Genomic DNA, 22,683 nt, shown 5'->3' with positions numbered 1-22,683 from the left:
GTTCTGCCTCCGGTCGCACTGCAACATAAGGATAATTAACTCGTTTTACATTCACAGCTTCAGTTTTTTTCTGGGTTAAAATTGTTAATTAGAAAACAGAAATGGCGCCCGAATGCGTCGCTTACTAAGTGTGTGTGAGTGTGTGAGTTTTACGCATCAGCAACTTTAACCAGACGTAATTAATTCGTTAAAAATAAAAAAAATGTGCAACATAATGTTATTCACGTGATGTGAGATGTGGCATTTGTGCTTTTTGCCACGATATAATTTTTAATTAGTAAATTGAGGTAAAACAAGTCAAAGGGTTAGGAAATATTATTTTTTTCTTCTACCCACCCATGTAGGGTTACTTGATATTCAAGTTCAAAGCAAAAATTTCAATATTAAATTGTTAGACAACGTTGATTTTTAAAAAAATTCTGGGGACAAAAATAAAACAGTAATTTCAGGATTGATGTTAGATTTTGGAAATGTCCTTTAAAGACTTTAGAATATAAAAATAAATTTTATTTAAAAAAAAAAAACAAATCTAAAAATATTTACAAAAAACTTGACATTTACTCTCTTACATATACACATACATCTACAGACTAGTTATTTCGGAATCTCCGTTTTGTATGGCAGCATTATTACCATTTTGATGGCCATTTTCCACTTTGGCAGCAGTGTCGGCTTTCATTTGAGATTTGCGGCGTCTGACAACAACATAACAAATACTGTTCCGAATTTCAAAGACAAAGGCAGTGGAAAATGGAAACCCCAATTTCACAAAGAAAACATAGAGAGAGAAAAAAGGGAAAAAAGAGGAAGAAAAAAGTAAAAATTTCGAAATTAGTTCATTTAGCCAATTTTTGCACTTCACGAAATTTCAAAGTCTTAATTAAATATACTGACATAAAAACAATGATATTGGGTATCGCAAACACTTCGCTGAATAGGAAAATTGCCCCCGGGAATGAGTCCACAGTAGTTTCATAAATATCACTATAGATGGGTATGAAAATCAATTGGGCCAATGGTTGACAGATACTGAAGAGGGAGAACATTTTACCTAGAAAATAGAAGGTACGAAAAAGAGGATTTTATTCTGCAGAAATTTTAAATTGGGTATTTAAAGTGATACTTACTCAGCTCCTCGCCATCTACAATACTCGAACCGATCGTCTTAATGGCAATTACACGTAAGGTGGCAAAACTGTCGGCCACACCACCGGCATAAAATGTGGCTGTGTCACTGGAAAAGGCCTGAAAGGGGACAAAAAAGAAATCGGCTTCAATTTGTTGTAACAAAACTACGCGGCTGATGGTCCTTGGAAATCTATTATAAATTTTAAAAACTCTCTCCTAAATGTATGCCATAAAAACAATTTTTAAAAACTCCCTCCTAAATGTATGCCATAAAAACAATTAAAAAAATCCCCTCCTGGAGGTGTGCCATATTTTTTTTAAATCCCATTAAAATCATTTTTAAAAATCCACGCCTTGAGTTATGCCCCAAAACTAATTTTTAAAAAATCCACGCCTTGAGTTATGCCCTAAAAATATTTTTTAAAAATCCACGCCTTGAGCTGTGCCCTAAATAATTTTACACAATTTTTAAAAATCCACGCCTTGAGCTATGCCCGAAATAATTTTAAATAATTTTTAAAAAATCCACGCCTTGAGTTATGCCCTAAAAATAATTTTTAAAAAATCCACGCCTTGAGTTATGCCCTAAAAATAATTTTTAAAAAATCCACGCCTTGAGTTATGCCCTAAAAATAATTTTTAAAAAATCCACGCCTTGAGTTATGCCCTAAAAATAATTTTTAAAAAATCCACGCCTTGAGTTATGCCCTAAAAATAATTTTTAAAAAATGCACGCCTTGAGTTATGCCCTAAAAATAATTTTTAAAAAATCCACGCCTTGAGTTATACCCTAAAAATAATTTTTAAAAAATCCACGCCTTGAGTTATGCCCTAAAAATAATTTTTAAAAAATCCACGCCTTGAGTTATGCCCTAAAAATAATTTTTAAAAAATCCACGCCTTGAGTTATGCCCTAAAAATAATTTTTAAAAAATCCACGCCTTGAGTTATGCCCTAAAAATAATTTTTAAAAAATCCACGCCTTGAGTTATGCCCTAAAAATAATTTTTAAAAAAATCCACGCCTTGAGTTATGCCCTAAAAATAATTTTTAAAAAATCCACGCCTTGAGTTATGCCCTAAAAATAATTTTTAAAAAATTCACGCCTTGAGTTATGTCCTAAAAATAATTTAAAAAAAAATCCACGCCTTGAGTTATGCCCTAAAAATAATTTTTAAAAATATCCAAAAAAAGTTTTTCTTTAGATCCTTGAAAAAATATTATTTAAAAAATCTACGCCTTGTTGATCCTTGAAAAAATATTCTTTAAAAAATCTACGCCTTGTTGATCCTTGAAAAAATATTATTTAAAAAATCTACGCCTTGTTGATCCTTGAAAAATATACTTAAAAAACTCTACGCCTTGTTGGTCCTTGAAAAAATATTCTTTAAAAACTCTACGCCTTGTTGATCCTTGAAAAATATTTTTTAAAAAAATCTACGCCTTGTTGATCCTTGAAAAAATATTCTTTAAAAAATCTACACTTTGTTGATCCTTGAAAAAATATTTGTTAAAAAAGCCACGCCTTCGATGGACCATGAAAAAATATTCTTTAAAATGTCTACGCCTTGAAGGACCCTAAAATATTCATTAAAAATCTACACCAAGTAGGACCTTGGAAAATATTCTTTAAAAAATCTACAGCTCCTAGGACCTTGAGAAAATATTCTCTAAAGGATCCACCAAAAAATTTTGTATATACAAATCCAAGCTTATAGCTTTGATTCCTTGACAATTTCCCCGATACTTACAAAAAGCACTCTCGACAAGGCTGTTGTCAGGGCGGATACAAAACCCACCAAGGAATCGGAAAGTTTCAGCAATTTACTCAGAATGGCAGTTCCTATAAAGGTGCCTAAAATAAAAAAAAATTAAATGAAAATTTCCTCTCTCACTCTTACATTCCCAACTTACCCGCCACAGCCAAGGCCGAATTAAATGTTGAATAGACACTATAATCATTGCCATTCCAATTTAGCTTTCTAAATGTAAAACGATTCCAGAAATCATTCTCTCCCAGAGCCGGACCAATGGTAAACATATAGGCCATAATTAAAAATATCAACAGCATACGACCACGATTTGGACGTTTTTTCAATGGAAATTTCACATAATCCACAACCAATGTTGGGTCAAAGAAATCCAATAGGGCATTACGTTTTGCAGGTTTAGAGGTTGGAGATTTGTCTACGGTATCAATGCCATTGTTGTTGTGTCTTGGTGCTGTGGGTAGATCTTCTAGTTGTGTCACTTCATAAGCGGGATTTTCAGTGCCCGTTTTTGGCGTGGCATCTGTGGCGTCCGTCTTCGTTGCCAGTGGCTTGAGTTCTTTGATTATGAAGATGACATAGAGTAGGGCAATGATGTTGAATGAGAAGGCCATGGTAAAGGACCCTGGTGGAGGAAACAAAAAGAAAAATATTTAATAAAAAAATAAATATATTGTCCTGCTCAGTACTTACATGTATAGCCTAGATAATTGAAAAGTACCCCACTTATGGGCTGACCTATAAAGGGTAGGCCGGTGGTGAACATGGCAAAAATACCGAATCTAAAAAAGGAAAAAAAAAATAAAATTAATAAAAAATATGCGCCTTAGGCCAAAGGTCTAAAAAGAAAGCGTGGAATATTTTTCCAAGGGCCAACAAGGCGTGGATTTTATAAGAAATATTTTTCCAAGGATCAACAAGGCGTGGATTTTATAAGGAATATTTTTCCAAGGACCAACAAGGCGTGGATTTTATAAGGAATATTTTTCCAAGGACCAACAAGGCGTGGATTTTATAAGGAATATTTTTCCAAGGACCAACAAGGCGTAGATTTTATAAGGAATATTTTTCCAAGGACCAACAAGGCGTGGATTTTATAAGGAATATTTTTCCAAAGACCAACAAGGCGTGAATTTTTTAAAGAATATTTTTTCCAAGGAGCAACAAGGCGTGGATTTTATAAGGAATATTTTTCCAAGGACCAACAAGGCGTGGATTTTATAAGGAATATTTTTCCAAGGACCAACAAGGCGTAGATTTTATAAGGAATATTTTTCCAAGGACCAACAAGGCGTGGATTTTATAAGGAATATTTTTCCAAGGATCAACAAGGCGTGAATTTTTTAAAGAATATTTTTTCCAAGGACCAACAAGGCGTGGATTTTATAAGGAATATTTTTCCAAAGACCAACAAGGCGTGAATTTTTTAAAGAATATTTTTTCCAAGGACCAACAAGGCGTAGATTTTATAAGGAATATTTTTCCAAGGACCAACAAGGCGTGGATTTTATAAGGAATATTTTTCCAAGGACCAACAAGGCGTGGATTTCATAAGGAATATTTTTCCAAGGACCAACAAGGCGTGGATTTTATAAGGAATATTTTTCCAAGGACCAACAAGGCGTAGATTTTATAAGGAATATTTTTCCAAGGACCAGCAAGGCGTGGATTTTATAAGGAATATTTTTCCAAGGACCAACAAGGCGTGGATTTTATAAGGAATATTTTTTCCAAGGACCAACAAGGCGTGGATTTTATAAGGAATATTTTTCCAAGGACCAACAAGGCGTGGATTTTATAAGGAATATTTTTCCAAGGACCAACAAGACGTGAATTTTAATAAAGAATATTTTTTTCAAGGACCACCAAGGGCAATATTCAATATTCCAAAGACCAACAAGGACCACCAAGGGCAATTTTCATAAAAAAATATTTTTTGAAGGACCAACAAGGCGTGGATTTTTTAAATAATACGTTTTCCAAGGACCACAAAACTGAGGAATTTTTAAACAAAGTTTTTTTTCCACAGTACTAACAAGCTGCGGATTTTTTCCCCAGAAGAAACTCTATTAGACACGCTATTGAACGAAGTACTTTAGTACTCTTTCCCAACTTACCTAAATATACGATCTGCTTCTGGTGTCGATATTGTCATATAACTATCAATGGCCATCAAACATAGAGTTTGTCCACCAAACAATGCTGGGACAATTGCCTCACTATATGCTCCAAATTCCATGGGGATTTTATCGAAAAATATTGCCGATACCAAGAGACCTGCAAAGGGGATTTTTTTAAATAAATTTGTTTTCGAATTATTTTTTTCTGGGTCCCTATACTTACACAAAAACATCAAACTTTCACCGATTATTGGAAAAACCATACAGGCCTTGCGTTTATTATAACGATCACTCCAGCCGCCAGCGAATAGCATCACGATCAATGGGAAAATTGCAGCTGGGAATGGGAAAATAAAAATAATTAAAAAATATAAAAAAACCAGAGAGCGGAGCAGTATAGTCGGGCGGGGCCGACCATTTGATACCCTACATTCTATATTCTGAGCTTGGACAATATTTGAACCATCTTGACAAACTAGAGGTCAAAAAATATTACTAATATTCAGTAAAGCCCTTCCCTTCACAGTGGGTTGTGTTATTATGTTCGGCTTTCAATTGTGGCCTATAGATCGACTCGAAAAAAAAACCCAAAAAATTAACTTGTCGGTCCGCTTTATCCCAATATTATCTGATCATCACCGAAAATTATAGGCGTTGTCCTTGACCATACCTGCGCTATATTTTCGCCCTCTAGGGTGGAAATGGATTACTAAATAATATCTGAACACGTAAGCTCCTGTAAATATTTAAGTGTAACTCCCACATCCGAGTACAGTTGACAATGTAATTGGTATTAATTTAAAGGTCAACAACTTCTTTTGGATATACTATTAACTTCTCGGGTCTATGTCCTTCAGGGGTAAATCTGTACGCTATAGAATACAAATTTTGTCATTTTTCACACAAAAGTCATGGTCCATCTGACCCGCTAAATATTGACTGATCTTTATCAAAACAAGCATGCTTATTCTTTGGCCCGAACCCCTTCTCCATGTAAAAATTCGCGATGTTGGGGCCATAATTGCGGCGTCTGTAACGACCAGAAAACCCGACAAAAATAAAGTTTTTGGTCCATTACATCCCCTAAATATTAACCGATCTTTACCAAAAACAATGGGGGTCTTTATTGGTCTTCATTGGCCAGAGTCCATCCTACATGCTAAATTTCGAGAAGATTGGTCCATAACTGTGGCCTGTATCGTATTTACAAATTGTAATGGACGGACGGACGGACAGACACACATGTCTAGATCGACTCAGCTAGTCCAGATATGACGATCGGTATACTTAAAAGTGGGTCTGGGACCAATATTTCGCGGCGTTACAATCTCTTGGGGCTACACAAAGCTATAATACTCTGACAACATAGTTGTGTAAGGTATAAAAAACATATTTTGGGTCTCCTAAAATGAGAGCGGATTTTTTCAAAATATCTTGGGGTATCTTTCAATTAGTTCGGATAATAAAAAAATATATGTTTAAGGTCCCTCGACAAACATAGGTTCTTTTATAATTATTTTTGGAGGGTCTCTCTATAAGCATATATTTTGTTAGATTTTTTTCAGAGGCCTTATTAGTCCCACAACAATCGTGGGCTTTTTATATCCTTCACCACACTGTGGTACAGGGTATTATGTCTTGGTGCATATGTTTGTAACAGGCAAAAGGAAACGTGATAGACACATGGTTCCTTTTGAGAATATGCATAGAATCTAAGTCGATTTATGCATGTCCGTCCGTCCGTCCATGTTACATTGTAAACAAAGTACAGGTCGCATTTTTAGTCCGAATTGGATGAAATTTGGCACATCTCATTTATTTGGCCCAAGGAAGAACCCTATTGAAATTGAGAAAAATCGGTTCAGATTTAGATATAGCTCCCATATATATTTTCGTCCGATTTAAGGTAAATGGTGCACCAAAGTCTCTGAATATTTTTCGATTTGCACGATATTTTGCATAGCGTACTGAATTGAGTCTAGAATGGTGATTTAGTTATAGCTCTCATATATATTTTCGTCCGATTTAAGGTAAATGGAGCATCAGAGTCCCTATATATCTTTCGATTTGCACGAAATTTGCCATGGCGTACTGAATTAGGTCTAGAGTGATGTGTGTGATGTGTTTTAAGTTTCCTGAAAATCGGTCCAGATTTAGATATAGTTCCCATATATAGTTTCATCCGATTTTAGGTAAATGGTGCACCAAAGTCCCTATATATCTTTCGATTTGCACGAAATTTGGCATATCGTACTGAATTAAGCCTAAAATGATATGTGTTAAATTTCGTAAAAATCGGTTGAGATTTAGATATAGCTCCCATATATATATATATATATATATATTTTCGTCCGATTTTACGTAAATGGTGCACCAAAGTCCCTAAATATGCTTCGATTTGCACAAAATGTTGCACAGCTTAATGAATTAAGTCTTGAATGATGTGTGTTAAGTTTCCTGAAAATCGGTTCAAATTTAGATATAGCTCCCATATATAGTTTCGCCCGATTTTATGTAAATGGTGCACCAAAGTCCCTTTATATCATTCGATTTGCACAAAATTTGGCATAACGTAATCAATTAAGCCTTGAATGATGTGGGCTGAGTTTCGTGAAAATCGGTTCAGATTTAGATATAGCTCTCATATATACTTTCGTCCGATTTCATGTAAATGGTGCACCAAAGTCCCTATATATATTTCGATTTGCACGAAATTTGGCATAGCGTACTAAATTAAGTCTAGAGTGATGTGTGTTAAGTTTTGTGAAAATCGGGTCAGGTTTACATATAGCTCCCATATATATTTTCGTCCGATTTTATGTAAATGGTGCAAAAAAGGTCCTACATATCCTTCGATTTGTACGAAATTTTGCATAGCGTACTGAATTAAGCCTAGGATAATGTCTGTCAAGTTTCGTAAAAATCGGTACAGGTTTAGATATAGCTCCCATATATATCTTCGTAATATTTTAGGAAAATGGTGCACCAAAGTACCTATTTATCTTTCGATTTACACGAAATTTTGCATAACGTATTGAATTGAGTCTAGAATGGTAGTAAGTTTCGGGGAAATCGGTTCAGATATTGATATAGCTCCAATATATTTTCTTCCGATTGTATGTAAATGGTGCACGAAAGTTCCTATATATCCTTCCTTTTGAACGAAATTTGGCACAACGTACTGACTAAGGTTAAGAATGATGTGTGTTAAATTTCGTGATAATCGGTTCAGATTTAGTTATAGCTCCCATATATATTTTCGTCCGATTTAATGTAAATGGTGCTCCAAAGACCCTATATATTCTTCGATTTGCACGAAATTTGGCATAACGTACTGAATTGTGTCTGGAATGATGTGTGCTAAGTTTCGAAGATCCGTTCAGTATTAGATATAACTCCCATATATATTTTCGTCCGTTTTTAAATAAATGGTGCACCAAACTCCTAATGTTTGTCCGATTAATACGAACTTTTGCACAACGTATCAAATTGAGACTTGAATGGCGTTATTTTTTGTCCCATGGTAGGCATACGACTCTAAATCTGCCCGAATGAAATTAAATTTATCAAAGGTGACATGAGTATGTTCCTTCGTGGGAACATTGACATGCAATTGTAAGGATACATATGTTAATTATACCCAAAGTGGTGAAGGGTATCATATAGTCGGCCCAGTCCGACTTTACTACTTGGATTTTTTAAAAATAAGTTTTAATGGTTTTTTTTCAAGGTCATCTAAAAGCGTGGATTTTATAAAAATATTTTTTTCGGCATCATCTGCATCTGAGATTTCTGCTATAATCGTAGATTTTTATACCCCCCACCAATGAATAAAATTCTATGTCGATTTACGCATGTCCATCTGTTAAAATCACGATAGAGATTGCAATATTTAATATAGAGCTCTGAAATTTCACACAGACATTGCTAGTTCTCCTAGGATGTTTGGTGTTGCAAATGGGATATATCGGTCCACGTTTCAGTCTAGGAGTTAGATTAAAATCTGCTCATATTTAGATATAGCTCTCATAAAGAATCTCTTCCGGTTTTATATAAATGGAGCATCAGGTTCTTCAGGTTGGCACAAAATTGAGTCTAGAAGTGGGGTTTCTGTTTATTATTATTTCATTTATAATTTTCATTATTTTAATTACTTTTAATTTTCAATGGGCTGGTAAATCAATTCCAATGCTTGTTAAGCTTTTTAACTTTGCACATATATATTTGAAGATTTAAAAGAGAAGAAAAATAATTTACAAACAATTTTTGTTATTGTTTTGTTGTTGTTTTTTGTAATTAAAGAAAAGTCCTTATTTTTGATGGCGGGCATGATAACTCCTCACTGGAACATCGGAATCCGAAAATTCCAACGGTGTTAGAAAGAGTACATGTCTGGCTCTCGTATGAACTAGGATTATTGACTTCGCTCTAAAATTAACAAAATGGTGGACCTTTGAAAAAATATTTTTGGAAAATCGCCGATTTTTTACCAAAAACCAAATTAAAAAATAAGGAAGATCTCCACCGATTGGCTTTATCCTAGTTCATACGATAGCTATACACTCCCAGAGAAACGTGTAAAAATTTTAAGTCGATTGGGTTATTAGTTTTTGAGTTATCGTGCCCGCCATTCGCAAAAAAATGTTTAGAGAAAAACGCGTTTAAAGTTTGAGAAGCCCTTCAGCCGTCACTTGATGCTGACACAATAAATCGGGTATATCTTCAAGAGCTCTTGAGATTTTCATTTGAAATTTTGTAGGGACATTCTTTAATTAGTGTAGATTCGAATTATATCCACAATATTTTTGACCCCGAGAATGGGGAGTCCCCTTAAATATTTTTAGGGATCAACATTAGGCTGGATTTTTGAAAATATTTATTTTTTTAATATTTTTAGGGATCATCATTTTTATACCTTTCACCACACTGTGATATAGGGTGTTATGTCTTTGTGTTATGTTTGTATGCATAGAATCACTTTTTAAGTCGATTTATGCATGTCCGTCCGTCCGTCTGTCCATGTTAAATTGTAAACAAAGTACAGGTCGCATTTATGATCCGAATTGGATGAAATTAAGCACAGCTCATTTGTTTGGCCCAATGGCGAACCCTATTGAAATTGCGAAAATTCGGCTCAGATTTAGATATGCTCGCATATATATTTTCGTTCGATTTAAGGTAAATGGTGCACCAATGGCCCTAAATATTTTTGCACGAAATTTGGCACAGTGTACTGAATCAAGCCTAGAATAATATGTGCTTTCATATATACTTTTGTCCGATTTAATATAAATGGTGCACCAAATTCCCTATATATCTTTCGATTTTCACGAAATTTGGCATGGCGTACTAAATTAAGTCTATAGTGATGTATGTAAAGTTTCCTGAAAATCGGTGCAGATTTGGATATAGCTCCCATATATATTTTCATCCGATTTAAGGTAAATGGTGTACCAAAGTCCCTATATATCTTTCGATTTGAACGAAATATGGCATAGTGTACTGAATTGAGTGTAGAATGACGTGTGTAAAGTTTCGTGAAAATCGGTTCAGATTTAGATATAGCTTCCTCGGATTTTAGGTAAATGCTGCATCAAACTCCTAATCATTGTCCGATTGACACGAAATTTTGCACAACGTGCTATATATGTATATTTCGAACGGGTGTCTGATTGAGATTATACTTTTTAACAGTGCAGCATACTGAGTAGCGTGTATCAAGTTTGCTATAAATCGTTTTCCATAAAGTTGTACTATTGTACGCAAACTACTTTACTACTTTCCATACTGGTTAAAAATATTTTTTAGGGGTTAGCAATAAGTGTGGATTTCTTTTTAAATGTGTTTTACGGGGTTAACTATAACTGTGAAATATTTTGAATATTATTTTAGGGACCAGCTACAAACTTGAATTTTTTAAAAATAAATTGTAATGTTTTTTTGTGGTTATCTAAATGCGTGGATTTTATAAAAATATTTTTTTTTTCGGGATTACCTAAAAACGTGGGTTTTTTACAAAATATTTTTTCGGGCTTGTCTATAAGTGTAGATTTTTTTAAATATTTTTTTAGGTTTTAATAATAGGGTACACTTTCTAAAAATATTTTTAGGGGTTAGCCACAGGCGTGGATTCTTTTAAAAATATTTTTTAGTAGTCTGAATTTTTTTTAAAAAAATTGGTTATTAAAAATAAATTATTTGTAATATATATTTTGAGGTTTCTGCCATATTCGTAGATTTTTATACTCTCCACCATAAGGTTTAAATTTGTTATTCCGTTTGTAACACCGGAGTCCCCATAAGTATGTATATATTCTTGATTAGATTAAAATTCTATGTCCGTCTGTTGAAATCAAGATAGAGATCGCAATATTTAAGACAATATCTCCCAGGATATTCGGTATTCCAAACGGGATATATCGGTACCATTTTTGGTGTAGCCCTCATATAACGTTACCTACCTAATTTGTGGATTTTGGACACGTTTTCAAACTTAATTGGCTGTAATTTGGTGTTTTGGGTTCTCACTGAATAACTCTTATCCGAACTAAAAATTATTAATATTTACTCCAGTTTCAGAGTAGCCCCCCAATATTCAATATTCTATGGATTTTCGGCACGTTTTCCAACCGAATTGCCTGTAATTTGGTATTTTCGGTTTTCACTGAATAACACTTATCCGTACTAAACATTATTATTATTGAGTCAAGTTTCAGGGTAGTCCCCATATAACGGTACACCCCAATAGTCGGTATTTTGGGTATTTTTGGCACGTTTTCCAACCAAAAATTATTAATATTGACGCATGTTTCAGGGAATACATATTTCCATCCAAATTGGCTGTAATTTGTTATTTTGTATTCTTTTTGGCGGTAGCCCGCCCCGCTATTAGGTTTTTTGAGAATTTCAATCATTTTTTTTTAGGTCAAGGTCCTACCATAACATGACTTTTCTCCCCATTAATTTTAGATATTTTTTTTGCCATCCCCAGGGTGGAGGTTATAACATTTTTAGGCCGGACCGAACTTAATATCGTTTTTTTTTTGTTTTTACTTGTTTCTGAATTGCTCAGATTTAGATATATATAGCTCTCATATAGAATTTCTTCCGGTTTTATATATATGGAGCAAAACCTTATGTTATCAGATCCATTTGGCACAACATTGAGTCTAGAAAGGGGATTTTTATATATATTTTTTTTTTTGTATTATTTCATCTATAATTTTTATTTTATTTATTTTTAATATTCTAATTACTAACATTTTTCTGTGAGTGTATGCAAATTGCATATTGCCTTTCAGCCATTCATTATTCATAATTATTTTTTTGGGATTTTTGTCGAAAGTAATTAAAATTCAAATAGTCAACGATTAGCAAAATATTTGTTTGATTGGAAAATCATGGTTTATTTATAAGTTCGCACCGCTAATAGCGCATACAAGTATGACAGACAGACTGAAAAGGTCATTAAGCGGGCTGGGCAACTTGAACATGAACTTGAATTGAGGATTAACTGTTTTATTTTGAAAATATTTTGCAAAAAAAAAAAAAACAAAGCAAACAAATCAATTTACAGATATTAACAAATCATTACAAATTCCAACAGCAACAACAACAACAAAAAGAGGCAAACGACAATTGCAACAACAACAAAATCAAACAAAAACAACAACATGTTTAGAACCCCGGGCTTAGTTAACTAACAAAAAAAATGTTTAATTTAGTTAGACGAAATTTTGAAAATAAAAACACAAACTGGTTGTAAAACTCTTTCTCTCTCTCTCCCCGCTCTGTGTGTGTAAGTCCCTCTCTCCACCACTTGGTAGTAGTGAAAATATTTTTTTTTCATTGATGAATGGTTTGGCGGCTAATCGCTTCATTTTTTATGGTTTGACTAGTTTTTTTGAGTTTGTTTTTGGAAATTTTTGTTTGTGGTCTGTTGGATGCTGTGATTTAAGTGTTGTTTTGGTTTGATGCGAGGGGATTTTTTTTCTTTTTCGTTTAAAAAAAACGTGCTCCAGCAAATATGCTAATTAAGGGGTGACCATATTTTTGTTGTTGATTCTTATTTTTAATTTGAAACGATATGCGGGGAAATCATATTTGACAATGTTTTAAAAATAGTAATGAAATGAAATGGAATTTAAGTTTTAAATTCCCCATGCCAGGAAATTGGAATTCATTTTTTTTTAATTTAACACCCATCAATAAATCACAACTAAATAATCTCAGACATGTTATTAGTTCTGCGTATTTATATAATTGCTATTACTAATTAATTTAATTTTTTTTTTAACAATTTGAATGTCAGCAATTTTATGCAAATTTTTTTGTTGGTTAGAAATTAAGGTTTTATTTGAAATTGCTGTGAATTCGAAATCTGCTGGCGAAATCAAGTTTGAAAAAGAAAAGAATTCTTGTTTTGTTTGTTTTCATAATATATATAGAATTCAAATTTGAAATCAAATGCTAAAGGGGGAGAGTTGGGAATTTTGTCTGGGGATTTGTATTTGTTTTAGATTATTTCAGAGAAAAATATTATTTTTTTATATACTTGGATTTTGTTAAAATATTTTGGAAGGATCTCCCCGCAAAACTTGATTTTTTTTAAGAATTTTTAAAACTATTTTTCGAGGCTTTCCAATAGAGATTGGATATTAAAAAATTAGATTTTCTTGATAAACGTGACTTTTCTAATTATATTTCTGGAGGGTTTCTCAGCAAGCGTCGGTTTAAAAAATATTTTTAGGGGTCATCTATAAGCTTGGATTTCTTTAAAATATTTTAGGGATTGTTTTAAATATTTTTTAAGTTCCGCTTAAAGTGTGGAATTTTTAAAATATTTTTTTGGGAGTCGTCTATAAGCATATATGTAAAAAAATTGGGGTTAGCTTATAGTGTCGTGTTTTTTTTAATAAAATATTTTCGAGAATCTGTATTTTTAGAACACTCTTTATACCCCACACAACTATGTTGTCAGGGTATTATAGCTTTGTGCAGCCCCAAGAGTTTGTAACGCCGCGAAATATTGGTCCTAGACCCACCTTTAAGTATACCGATTACCATATCTCGACTAGCTGAGTCGATCTAGACATGTGTGTCCGTCCGTCCGTCTGTCCATTATAATTTGTAAACACGATACAGGCCACAGTTATGGACCAATCTTCACGAAATTTTGCATGTTGGATGGGTTCTGCCCAATGAAAGCCCCTATTGTCTTTGGTAAAGATCGGTTAATATTTAGGGGATGAAATGGACCACAAACTTAATTTTTGTCTGATTTTCTAGTCGCTCCAGCGGCCGCAATTATGGCCCAAACACGAATTTTTGCATGGAGAAGGGGATCGGGCCAAAGAATATGCATGTCTGTTTTGATAAAGATTGGTCATTATTTAGCGCGTCAAATGGATCCTGACTTTTGTGTGGAAAATTACAAAATGTGTATTCTATGGCGTATATATTTACTCCTGAAGGACATAGACCGGAGAAATTGACAGTATAACCAAGAGGAGTGGTTGACCTTTAAATTGATATCAAATATATTGTCGTATGTACTCGGATGTGGGGGTTACACTTAAGTATTTACAGGTGTTTACGTATTCATATATCATTTACTAACCCATTACCACACTAGAGGGCGAAAATATAGCGCGGAAATTTTCTATCAGGATTCAGGTAAGGTCAGATAATAATATTGGGATTAAGTGGACCAAAAACTTATTGTTTTGTGTTTTTTTCGAGTCGATCTATAGGTCACAAGCCAAACATCAGAACACAACCCACGGTAAAGAGATTCTCCTTGAGTAATTAGCAGTGCTGTAATAAATATTGGGAATATTCAGAAAATATGTCAGTGTAAAGAAGAGATGCTGTTGATCTCTAATCGGTCAAGAGGGTGCAAATATCAAGATATATTGCCCAGGCTCGAAATAAACATCCGCAGAAGGTAAGAGTTCCGTGGTAGTTGTGTAGGGTATCGTATGGTCGGCCCCGTCCGACTATACTGCTCCGCTCACGGGTTTTAACAAATATTTTTTGTTTGGTATCCATTGACAAGCATGGATTTAAAAAGAAATAATTTTTGAAGGTTTTATAAAAAAGCCTGTAGTTTTTAAAAATATTTTTGAAGGGGGAAGGGGGTCTCTCTCGACAGTCGTAAATTTTTTTAAAAATATTTTTTAAAGGGTCTCTTAACAAGCCTAGATTTTTTAGGGTCTGTACACATAGGGTGCATTTTTATACCCTTCACCACACTGTGGTACAGGGTATTATGTCTTTGTGCATATGTTTGTAAGAGGCAAAAGGAAACGAGATAGACCCATGGTTCCTTTTGAGAACATGCATAGAATCCCTTTTTAAGTCGATTAATGCATGTCCGTCCGTCTGTTGGTGTTAAATTGTAAACAAAGTACAGGTCGCCTTTATAATCCGATTTGGGTGAAATTTGGCACAGCAGATTTTGTGTAAATGGTGTACCATAGTCTCTAAATATCTTTCGATTTGCACGAAATTTAGCACATCGAACTGAATTAAGCCTAGAATGATGTGTGCCTGGTTTCATGAAAATCGGTCTAGATTTATATATATATAGTTTCGTCCGATTTAATGTAAATGGCGTACTAAAGTCCCTATGTATCTTTCGATTTGTACGAAATTTGGCATATCGTAATGAATTAGGTCTAGAATAATGTGTGTTAAATTTTCTGAAAATCGGTCCAGATTTAAATATAGCTCCCATATATATATATATATATGTAAATAGTTCACCAAAGTTCGTATATGGGAAATTACAAAATTCTTTTAAAATTTCATTAAAAAAATTTTGAAAAATTTTTTTGCGAGCACATTTATGATTTTTGGTACATAGGTTAAGAAAAATATGCTGATTCGAAATCTGTTCGCGTTCACAAATTCGGATGCTGCGCACAAAAGTTATAGCGGTTTTAAATCTTGTATTTCAAATATATATTAAATGGATTCCTATTCGTTGTAATTCGCGAATTTCTTCACAAATGCTTAAACACCATTGTTTTCTTTGCATACTAGTCAAATCACACTGAAATACGGTTTAATAGTCGCGAAAAAACAAATAGAAACATGAAGATATCGGAAAATTAAAATAATTAAATTTTGAATTAAAACAATTTTTTTTTAATTTTCGATTTTTTTAGTATGGTTAAGAGGATACGGTTTTGCCTTAATCTTCTAAAATATACGACGCTTTCTTCTGCAAATTCTTTTAGATGGTTGTTAAATATCGGTAGATTCATCTGATTCGAGTTTCGACGTCATTAATGGCCAAATATTTTGCACTTACAATACATAAAAATTATCAATATTGAAAAGCTTGCAATTCGCGAATTAGTTGAAATCAGTTGATGCGCATGCGATTTTCGTATAAACCGAATCAATGTCTTTCAATAATTATGAATTTTTCGATGTTTAATATAGCGGTCAAAGTGTGCCACTCGATGCACTTTACTATGCAAAAACCCTAAAAATGGCTAAAAATCACGCAACGTGCATACGATTTTTATGCGCATCCGATTTCAGTAATCTCCTATGAAAATACACAAAAGGACACCTATTTTAAAAAGATCGGTTAAGAACCGCGGATGTGCCTCCACAATCAATTTTGGATAAAGTACGCATATTATTCGCGTATCGATGAATTTTTGACCTATTTCCACACAGATTCGCGAATTTGACAATACAAGCATAAATGCATGTAAAATTAATTCGAAGAAAACCGCGATTATTTACGCGAATTTGTCAAAATAAGTTTTTGCAGTTTTTCCCACATTCAAGGTACCTGTATCCGCCGTTTTATTGGGCGGAATTGAACATGAATGGGCTCATTAGATCCGGCACGTAAAAAAACCAAAATCACGCGGGGTTCCTCGGAATTTGAATGGAGTTTGTTAATTTTAGACTCAAAAAATATGTTTTTTATAAAAATTTACGCACCAAATTTTCGTCTTTGGAACCCAATTGCAAATAAGCTACAGTGAGCACATTCATGAGATATACACTAAACGAAGCAGAATCACGAGTTCTACAATCCTATAATTAGTTTATTCTATTATCTGGATGCGCATCCTAATTATAAGAAAAATTAAAAAAAACACGGAAAATCCGGCTTCAAAATGTCAGCATCCATTTTGGGTGGATGCAGTGATTACATCGAAAAATCATACATTAGAACCATATTGTCCATGGGGTATTCTGCAACTTAGTCACTGATCACATGTGCGTGCGTTGTGTAGTTTAGCCACAAATCAGGAAGGAACACAAAAAAAATCGTTGGCTTCAACACATTTTCACCCATTTTTTTACATTACCACCATCACAGCTTCCACGCAACTTATTATTTATTACCAATATTTTAAGAACAAGAACACTTCATTTTATAGAATTGAATTTTAATTATATGCAATATGTTCATATTTCGCGAGTTATAACCTTGCAAACCCCAGCTTCAAGGAATTTAAAAGATTTTTGTAATTTCCCATATATCCTTTGATTTACACGAAGTTTGGCATAGCGTACTGAATTAAGTCTAGAAAGATATGTGTTAAATTTCGTGAAAATCGGTTCAGATTTAAATGTAGCTCCCATATAAATTTCCGTCCGATTTTAGGTAAATGGTGCACCAAAGAACCTATTTATATTTCGATTTACACGAAATTTGGCATATCATACTGAATTATACCTAGAATGATGTGTGTTAAATTTCGAGAAAATTTGGTCAGATTTACATATAGCTCCCATATATATTTTCGTCCGATTTAAGGTAAATGGTGCACCAAAGAATCTATTTTTATTTCGTTTTACACGAAATTTAGCATATCATACCGAAAATCGGTTCAGATTTAGATATAGCTCCCATATATAGTTTCGCCCGATTTTAGGTAAATGGTGCACCAAAAGTGCCTGAAAGTCATTCGATTTGCACGAAATTTGGCATAGCGTACTGCATTGAGTCTAGAATAATGTGTGGTAAGTTTCGAGAAAATCGGTTTAGATTTCGATAGAGTTCCCAAACCCCTTATGTTTGTCCGATTATTTTGCCGAAGTTTTACACAACGTATCAAATTGAGACTTGAATGACGTTATTGCGTTGTATTGAAATTGGTGCAGATGCAGCCATAGCTTCCATATGTATTTCGTACGAATGCCTGATTGAAATTTGCCCCATGGTAAGCAGACGACTCTAAATCTGCCCGAATGAAATTTTATTTATCAAAGCTCCCACATTACTTTTATCATAGGTTGCAGAAGGACATGAGAATACAACATACCCAAATTGACAACATACCGAAAGTGGTGAAGGATATCATATAGTCGGTCCAGTCCGACTTTAATACTTTCCTTAATGTTTTTGTTTTTTTTTTTTAAATGCTTTTGAGGGACTCTTAACAAGTCCAGATTCTAGTGTGTACACAAAGGGTACATTTTTTAAAAATAGTTCTGTGAGTCTCTCGACAAGTGTGAATATTTCAAAATATTTTCAGAGGTTCGATTTAAAAACTTGGATTGTTTTAAAAATATTTGAGGGGAGGCTTCTCAACAAGCACAGATTTGTTTTAAATATTTTTAAGAGTCTGTCAACCTTTAGGTGAAGTTTTTGATATATCCAATTTTGTATCCTGGTATCTAATTTTTATCGATCTCACGAAAGGCGCGGATTTCTTATTAATTTATTTTTTATTATTTTATTTTTTTGAGGGTCCTTATTCATGCAGAATTTTTGAAAATATTTTTGACGTTTTTTAAAATTTTTGGTGGCGGTCTTGATTTGTTTAACACTACTTTTGTTGGTCTCTCAAAAATGTGAATTATTTTTTCTAATATTTTTTACCGGTCTCTTAAGAAGGGAATCTTTTAAAAAAAATTGGTTGGGGTGGTTCTTCACGAGCGTTATATGAAGGCTACCTGAAACTTGGGTCAATTTTAATAATTTTTGATACGGATATGCGTTATTGAATGAGAACCCAAAATACCAAATTACAGCCAATTCGTTTGGAAAACGTGTCCCAAAATCCCCAAAATACCGAATATTGGGGGTACCGTTATATGGGGGCTACCCTGAAACTTGAGTCAATATTAATAATTTTTGTTATGGATATGTGTCATTCAATGCGAACCCAAAATACTAAATTACAGCGAATTTGTTTGGAAAACGTGTCCAAAATCCTTAAAATATCGAATATTGAGAGGTACCGTTATATGGAAGCTACCCTGAAATTTGAGTATTCTTGTTCCTATGGAAGACCTGGAGGTGTTTTCCTTCCTATGGAAACCTGGAGGTCTTCTTCTTCCTATAGGAAAGCTGGAGGTATTTTTCTTCATATAGGAGAGGTGCAGGTATTCTTCTTCCTGTAGAAGAGCTGCAGGTACTTCTATTCCTATGGAAGGGCTGCTGGTATTCTTCTTCTTCCTATGGAAGACCTGGAGGTATTCTTCTTCCTATAGGAAAGCTGCACATAATTTTCTTCCTATATGAAAGCTGGAGGTATTTTTATACCCTCCACCATAGTATGGAGGGTATATTAATTTTGTCATTCCGTTTGTAACACATCGAAATATTCATTTCCGACCCTATAAAGTATATATATTCTTGATCAGGGTAAAATTCTAAGACGATCTAGCCATGTCCGTCCGTTTGTCCGTCCGTCCGTCTGTTGTAATCACGCTATCTTCTGAAGGAATTGAGATAGTGTGCTGAAATTTTGCATAAAGTTGTCTTTTGTCTGCAGGCAGGTCAAGTTCGAAGATGAGATATATCGGTCCACGTTTAGGCATAGCTCCCATATAAGGGTACCCCCCAATTTTCGGTATTTTGAGGTTCCTGAGCGTGTTTTTCAACCGAATTCGCTGAAATGTAATATTTTAAGCTCCTATTGGGAAGCAAATCTCCCTACTAAAAATTATAAATATAGGTAATTTTTTTCAGGTACCCCCCATATAACGGTACCCCCCAATTTTCGGTATTTTAGGGTTCTTGAGCGCCGGATTCAACCGAATTCGCTGAAATTTGGTACATGGGGTTCTTATTGGGTACCAAATTTCCCCACTAAAAATTATTAATATAGGTCCACTTTTTCCGGTAGCCCCCATATAAGGGTACCTCCCAATTTCCAGTGTTTGAGGGTTTTGACCGGACTTTTTTACCAAATTGGCTGTAATTTAGTATCTTGAGTCCTTAATAGCTACCAAATCTCCCCACAAAAAATTATGAATATTGGTCCATTTTTTCGGATAGCCCCCATATAAGGGTACCCCCAATTTTCGGTATTTTGGGGTTCTTGAGCGCTTTTTTAACCAAATTTGCTGCAATTTGGTATTTTGTAGTTGTATATAGTAACAAATCTCCCTACCAAAAATTATTAATATTCGCCCCCTTTTTGAGGTAGTCTCCATATAACCCCCTTTTTATATTAAAATAGTTATCTGATTTGTTCTCCTGCGGAGGGAAGCGAAATACGATATTTTAACGTAAGGTTCGATAATGAACTATAGCCGCATTTAGATCTAGCCCATGTGTGAAGGTTCCAGAAGGATCCGATATTCCCCATCTTTGAATTTGAACTAAGTTTGGAAGAAATAATAAAATAGGCGAAGTTTGGATGAAATTTAAATTTTCTGAAACGGATTTGGTCCAAAGAAATTTTGGGTCTAGAACCAATATTTCGATGAGGCACATTTTCACCGTGTTAAATTGTATACACCCTTATTAGCCATAAGGCAGAGGGTATAATTATCCATTAAAAATTTCTGAAATTTTTATTATGGTTTACATAATCCATTTTTAGAAATGTCGGTATAGGTCCACTTTTTGGTATGTTCCCTATATTTTCATTTCTAGTACATGTCAGTATATCTATGGTGGAGGGTATCCAAAGTTCGGCCCGGCCGAACTTAACGCTTGTTCTTCACTTGTTCTTCATATAGGATAGCTGGAGTTCTTTTTCTTCCTAGAGGAGAAACGTTGGTATTCTTCTTCCTGTGGAAGAGTTGCAGGTATTCTTCTTCCTAACGAAGCTGCAGGTATTCTTCTTCCTGTGGACGATCTCCAGACATTCTTCGTCCTATGGAAGATCTGGAGGTATTCAATTCAATGAGAACCCAAAGTATTAAATTATAGCCAATTAGGTGGGAAAATGTGTCCAAAATCCCCAAAATACCGAATATTGGGAAGTACCGTAATATGGGGGCCACACCAAATAATGGACCAATATGTCCCATGTACTATACCAAACATATTAGGAGTAGTAGCAATGTATGTGCAAAATTTCAAAACTCTATCTTAAATTCTGCGATCTCTATCGTGATTTCAAAAGACAGACAGCCGCACGGACTTGTAAATCGACATAGAATTTTATTCTGATCAAGAATATACATACATTATGGGGTCTCCGGTGAATATTTCGATGTGTTGTAAACGGAATGACAATTTTAACACACTCTCCACCTTTCGGTGGAGGATTTAAAAATATATTTTTATAACCACGATAATGTATTCCGATTTGCAACAATGACCTTGACTTTGACTTAATAAAATATTTGAAAACGAAGCAAAAAAATCCAGTTTTCTGGTGTTCGTATTAAAAAAACTTGAATTTATAATTCAATATTGTTGCAATGAGATTTTTTGTATGTCATGTTATGAGGTAAATATTATTGGTATAGATTTATAGAATCGGAATAGAGGCTTTAGAACAAATATTTTTGTCAAGCCTTGCTTAAAGCTTTGATGGTCTTTAAACAATCTAATTTCAAAATGTCATTCTCAAAAAATCGTTAAAAATCCTCTTACGTCTCCGAGAATCTCAGAAAATGGTTGGTTCTCCCAAAAATATTCCACTTTTATGTCCCTGGCGTATTTTTTTCGCCAATCGCCAATCTCCTTAGTCGGAGATTTTGTAATTTTTTTAAGTAGCCTTTTTCAACATTTGACACTTTCAAATATAATTCGAAAAAATATACAAATTGCCATATTTTTCCATATCGAATTATTATTTTTTTCTTTACATATTTTGCAGTTAATAATAACTTCGTGCCACTTTCATATCGACTTATTTTCTTTTCTTTATATCTTTCGTATTTTTTTCTAACTTCCTTTATGACATCTTCTTCACACATACACCTTCACACCCGCTCAATACTCACCAATCGGAGCTCTCTTTCCCGAAACATTGGCGGCCAACTTCTGTGCCCCAACTTCTGCCTTACACACGGTACGATTAAAACCCGGTGTCATATCTGTGGCGACACGTTCCGCTTCCGTAGCACTATAATCCGTAACATTTTCAAAATTAAAAGCATCACAATCGATATCATAGGCAGATTTATCCAATGTTGTCGAACACACCATACGGCTATAGCCCAAATTAACACTGCACGCCTTGTCCAGGGGAAAATTCAAAATGGCAATAATATTGAATATGCTTGCCATCAAATAGAAGAAGAAAAATGGTTCGATGACCAAATAACGGCGATAACGCCAAACCTTTTGCAAATAACTGAGCTTTTCCTCATTTTGAGGGGTGGCGTTAGGCGAATCCATTTCTTTTATTTTTTAATGAATTTTGAATATTGGGAATTTAAATATTTTATTTTTGTTTTTTTGTTACACGTTCGATATCGTTTTGTTTTGCACGATC

The 22,683-nt window shown here is 34.1% G+C and overlaps 1 protein-coding gene across 1 annotated transcript; it reads right to left on the bottom strand.

Annotated features, from left to right (window-relative positions):
* Positions 1 to 583: 583 nt before the first annotated feature.
* On the bottom strand, positions 584 to 22,586 carry LOC133323620 (uncharacterized). Its single transcript, XM_061532536.1, has 9 exons — positions 22,190 to 22,586; positions 5,241 to 5,354; positions 5,015 to 5,174; positions 3,591 to 3,679; positions 3,043 to 3,522; positions 2,880 to 2,983; positions 1,128 to 1,245; positions 895 to 1,051; positions 584 to 716 (listed from the first exon to the last, which is right to left on the bottom strand). Exons 1-9 carry the CDS (start codon positions 22,584 to 22,586, stop codon positions 584 to 586), a joined length of 1,752 nt encoding a protein of 583 aa, XP_061388520.1.
* Between the last annotated feature and the right edge of the window lie 97 nt (positions 22,587 to 22,683).

Source organism: Musca vetustissima, unplaced genomic scaffold (genome assembly GCF_032173495.1).
Source record: "Musca vetustissima isolate MV318-11 ecotype Yass unplaced genomic scaffold, APGP_CSIRO_Mvet_v1 utg39283, whole genome shotgun sequence".
Taxonomy (NCBI): domain Eukaryota; kingdom Metazoa; phylum Arthropoda; class Insecta; order Diptera; family Muscidae; genus Musca; species Musca vetustissima.
Note: the sequence above shows the minus strand (reverse complement) of the source record. Positions and strands in the feature narration are given on the sequence as shown.

Coding starts and splice junctions, on each gene's coding strand:
- LOC133323620 (XM_061532536.1), bottom strand. CDS start 22,586: ATGGATTCGCCTAACGCCACCCCTCAAAATGAGGAAAAGCTCAGTTAT. Junction 3,680..5,014: donor GAAGCAGATCGTATATTTAG/GTAAGTTGGGAA, acceptor TTCCTTTTTTAG/ATTCGGTATTTTTGCCATGT. Junction 1,052..1,127: donor TGTAGATGGCGAGGAGCTGA/GTAAGTATCACT, acceptor TCTATTTTCTAG/GTAAAATGTTCTCCCTCTTC.